Source organism: Cryptomeria japonica, chromosome 6, assembly GCF_030272615.1.
Source record: "Cryptomeria japonica chromosome 6, Sugi_1.0, whole genome shotgun sequence".
Lineage (NCBI taxonomy): Eukaryota > Viridiplantae > Streptophyta > Pinopsida > Cupressales > Cupressaceae > Cryptomeria > Cryptomeria japonica.
Window position 1 is genome coordinate 397,668,945 of NC_081410.1, and position 4,915 is coordinate 397,673,859.

General features: G+C 32.9%; 1 protein-coding gene across 3 annotated transcripts; it reads left to right on the top strand.

Annotated features, from left to right (window-relative positions):
* Positions 1-1,559: 1,559 nt before the first annotated feature.
* Positions 1,560-4,597, top strand: LOC131038322 (probable F-box protein At3g61730). Of its 3 annotated transcripts, none has more exons than XM_057970704.2 (8): positions 1,560-1,857; positions 2,754-2,956; positions 3,062-3,106; positions 3,227-3,382; positions 3,492-3,539; positions 3,642-3,812; positions 3,962-4,033; positions 4,118-4,597. In XM_057970704.2, exons 1-8 carry the CDS (start codon positions 1,745-1,747, stop codon positions 4,198-4,200), a joined length of 891 nt encoding a protein of 296 aa, XP_057826687.2. In that variant the 5' UTR covers positions 1,560-1,744; the 3' UTR covers positions 4,201-4,597. The 3 variants fall into 3 exon arrangements, with proteins under 3 accessions (XP_057826687.2, XP_057826686.2, XP_057826685.2); XM_057970703.2 differs by having other exon boundaries at positions 1,562-1,857; positions 3,660-3,812; positions 3,926-4,033; XM_057970702.2 differs by having other exon boundaries at positions 1,566-1,857; positions 3,926-4,033.
* Positions 4,598-4,915: the final 318 nt, after the last annotated feature.

Sequence of the window (4,915 nt, forward strand, 5' to 3'; positions counted from 1 at the left end):
AAGATGTATGAATAAGATAATGAGAAATATTTTTGAAGAGGATATATAACTTAGAATATCCTAGGGTGTGGATAAGTGAGACAAAGGACACACATATCACTATGTAATCCAACACCTTAATTAAGTTATAGTGAGCATGTATGTATCTAAATCATAAGATATCTAAAAATTAGATAAAACCATTAGTATATATCATATATGAAATCTTAAAGTTAGTGAAGGTATAACCCTAAGGTCAAACTATACTGAGTGAAAAACAAGATCGAGCTCATAAAAAATTTAAAAAATCCTAAATATAAACTTTCACTAACTCAATCTAGGTTGATAAAATGAAATGTATATATAAGAATAAAATAACTTGGGGTCCTAGATTCAATAATTAATGTTAAATTAAATGTTAGTTAGATAGTGGTACTCAAATTGATGATTGAAGATGTGTGATGTTGGTGATTATTCTAAATGTTAATATCATAGGTCAAGGAAAGGATATCTCTATGTTAGTATAACTCATATCTTATGAAATACCTATGAGCTTTATCTCAAGTTGATTTTATGCCTCTAGGTTTTGCTCATATCGGTAGATTCATCCTTTGCAACATGGATATGGTCTTTCTCAATATGTTTTGTTTCACTTTGGCTAACCTGATTCACCTCTATCTATATTTCTTGCGGTCTACTTTGAAGACTATAAATATTTAGAAGTACCTTTAGAAGGTTGTTGGCTATGCTAGGGAAGATGGTCTCCACGGTCAGCCCCTAAAAACAATGTAAAAAGATTGAAGACAATAAAATTTATCTCTACAAAAGCTCTAGAGTGGCATGATTTAAAATTAGATTTTATTTAAGTATTCCAATCAAAATATTCTTAGCGTGCTCCTCCTATAAATACAAATGATATTAAATGTATAGTGAAGAAAATAATGAGTGTAATTGAATGCCTTTAAATACTAGGACATAGTAATAAATTATATAAATATGTGTTAGTTAATGGCTAATAAAATAGACAAGAATCAATCAAACTTGAATTTTAATTTTCAAGATTTAATGATGAATTTTGAGTCAAAAGAAATAACCCAAATGACAAAAAATGAAATCTAAGTGAAGAATAAATATCTCAACATGTATCATATAATAAATGGTGACTATATGAGATGCGTAAAGATGTTAAAACATAGATAAATTTATGGAATATATGTCTATAAATATAAATAAAGATTAAGAAAATAAATCCAACTTCAAAGAAAATAATACCATTTGTTACTTAAAATAAATAAAAATCTAATTAATAAAAAACATGAATATGTAAATTTACCATTACGTCATGAGCATGACGATTGGCTTTCTTGCCAGCCACTCGTATACCTTGGAATTTCTTATTCCACGTGCATGAGGCAGAGTTACAAATCCTTCAAGTATTGACCCTTTTAGTAGCACATTTTTCTATTTACTATAAAGTAACCCCATTAACAATTGCCTACTTGTAATTACTACAATTTAAAATGAAATAATTTACCTCAAGACCAGCATTCTCGTTAGGCTAAATTCATTTTGTGATCCCAAACAATTTAATTTTCTACCAAACGAGCTAGCCAACAGTGAGTACAACCTCTTGTTTGTGCTATATAAATCAGCCCCCCAGAGGGCCATTCTCATCCTGCGATAACAAAGAATCTCGGATCTCCGCATAATTTTTTTCTGCAAATTGTTGAATTGGCATATATACCTGCAATTCCAGCAGAAAAATATGAGGAGATCTGCAAAGAAGCAAGTAATTTGTTCTCCTCCTCCTCGGCCTTGTCGTAAAGCAATTACCAAGAGCATTTCAAAGGCTCGTCCAGCACACTCGCTTTTCGCATGGTAATTTAATCGCCTTCTGGCTTGTCGCCGTAACTCCATTTTTAATATCTTGTCATTCTTAAGAATTTGCGATGACAGTATCGGAGTTCGAACCTCTGACCTTTGTTTATTTTTCCTTTTTTAATCTCCATAACAAATCCAAAGCATAAAGCTGAGATCAAATACTGAATTCCTTCTCCCTCCGCCTCGCAAATTGAACATTTGAAGTTGAACTGCTCAAATATTTTTATAATTTTGAAATCTTTAATATTTTTCATCTACATTAGTTATAAGTTAATCGCTCACAATCATCATGCGACTTAGTTTCTGACGATCTACAAGATCTACAAGTTTAAATCCCTGAGATCAAAATGTTAAAGTTACCAGAAAGAAACTGAACTTAACTTTGAAGCTCTCGAGTTCTCTTTTCACCATGAAAGTTAAAAAAAGTATATAAAATTTAGAACTACGGCGAAATCTAAACATCTGTATGCTTTTTAGCTTTTCCCTAGTGACTTTACGAACAAATTTATCTTTGAATTTCATCAATGCAAGACGCTGTAAAAGCTTTTTTCCGATTCGTCGACAGTGAGTGCGCTCCTATCAACTCGATCCTGGCCTATTTTAATCGTTTTCGAACGATATCTGAATTCGTTGAAAAGGAATTTAAAATTATGCCATATCATATTCGTCTTTTACATCAATATTATAATTTTCTTAGAAACTTGTATTTGTCATTTCGTCATGAATAATATTCTTATTTAAAGACCAGACACTGTTATATGTTTTTTTAAATTTCCGTTTCAGTTGTAAAAACTGAGCAGTTTAACTGTGGAAACGAAAATTTCTAGTATGTCGTTGATATTTGTAGACAAGATATTGCGGCTGTTAGTAAGTGTTTCTTTAAACTACGACAGGCATAACGATGATATTTGGACGGCGATTTCTCGATTCCTCGACGCAAAAGGTGTTGTAAGTTTAGCAGCGACGAGCAGACGCTTCTATGAGTTAATGATGGACAGCAGCATTTGGAAATCAATCTGTCTTCGTGATCTGCGAGTCCCTCCACCACGAGAACCTCTTAATTTTAGCTGGAAGGATCTTTACATTTCGGCCTTTAGTAAGCGCTGGCTCAATCTTCTCTGTAACTTCATAATATTCGCATTCGAAACAAGTAACGCAATTATTTCTACTAAATGTATGCCTTTTGCTCCAAAATGTACAGACGGAAGCCATTCGTACAGCTTTCGTCAGGTCGAAAAGCATATCGGTGAGTATTTGCAACAAAAAAGAAGAGCTTTGTTTGATAAATTTTAAAAGAAATGGACTTGAGTTATCAATCAATTATTTCTTTATAAATATGCGTATGTCTATCTGTTGCGACGTGCAGATTGGATGAGAATCGGAGCATTGTGCTTCGAATCGGGCATGGTACTTGTCACTGACAAACTTTCCGAAGTTGTAAGCTCGTTTTCGAACAACAAATTTAATCTCCCGACTGGTTCAGGCCTCATATCGAACGTGAAAAAAGGAATATGGATCTCAGGTAAGCCGCAACAAACTTTGTAGCATTTACCTAGAAATCCTTCGTGGTTGAAAACACTCTAAATTCAATTAAAATTAAGCGCTTATTCGATAAATTTTTCAATCCTTAGATCTTCAACTGGTGCGCTGTCCTGTCTGCAATCTTAAAACTTGTGAAGGTGAAATCATTCTTCTTCTCTTTTAATTACGCATAAGTTTAAAAAACCGGCTTTGTAGAACCGGATGAGAACTATTATATTCAATGATAATAAATAATGCAGGCACAATGCAAACCCTAGACATCCGACATCTCGAGCTGTTTCTTCATAAAGAATACAAAGAAGGAAGCTGGGAGTATAGAGAAATGGGCTCGCATATAGTTCAAAGAAACTGCTCTGCAGCTATGGCAGGAATTTTTGACGCTATGCTCATCGAAACGAATTCTACATCAGGTGAGAACTTCCTGAAAATAAGAAAACAACAAACTATGCAAATAGAAACAGAGTAGCTTAACATTACATTGATCATTAAGGCATTGAAAGTTCAAATTGTAACATACATTTAGAACTGCTGGATTTGAAATCTTGGACGGGCAAACCAGGAGAGTGGGAACCCAAGGTGAAAATATCCTTACATGCGACTGCAGTAAGCACAAATTTACAAGATAACGAAGGTATGTAAATATTATTCTGACTTTTGGGATAAAGATATATGTTATGTGTGTTAGCTTTCTAACATTAAGTGCTAACAATTGCAGGTATTCACGTTCGATACCATATGATGAAAGCAGGAGATGGAGGACCTGTAGTGGCAATCCGTGTTTCTCAACAACTCATCTGATATTTTTCTCGCAGCTTCAATTTAGTCCTTCAATGGAGCGACCTGAATATACGAACAAAAGTTTTTCCTCTTATCCAAGTCAAATTAGAAAGAGCTGTTTTCAGACTTGAATATTATAATTTTGGAAGTATTGACCTCCAACAATTCCTTTGTAGGAAAAGGAAAAAGGATGTTGAGATTCTGGTCTTTGCATTCAGGTTTTATTGACATTTTTAAAATGTGGACTTTAGGAAAATATAGTCTCTTATAGAACCAAGAAATTAGAAGATATTTTAACACATCTTCCTAAAAGCATTCTCTCTCCATTTCTTAACTGTCCTCGAAGTCTATATGGTAGTGTAAACATACATGCTTGCTTACCGTTCTCTCATAAAACAATAAATTTCTATTTTTAACATGAGTTTAGTGTTCTTTTCGTGGTTATTGTAACCCCCGCTTGCGAAGACTCTGTGGTCGCATAATATGGACTTACATTTAATTCGCTAATGGTGAATTCAATTCGTCACTTTCTTTTCTATTTGCAATTTATATTCGAAAGAACTTCTCTTTCATGTTGAATCGTTTTATTTTATTTTTCGCATAAGCGTTAAATTTGATGGTTTTAGGGTTGTATTTAGTGATTTAATTATAAAATATAATAAAAATTTAAAAGAATTTTAAAAGGTTATATAATTTGAAAGAAGATATTTAAGTAAATTATATATACACATGTGAG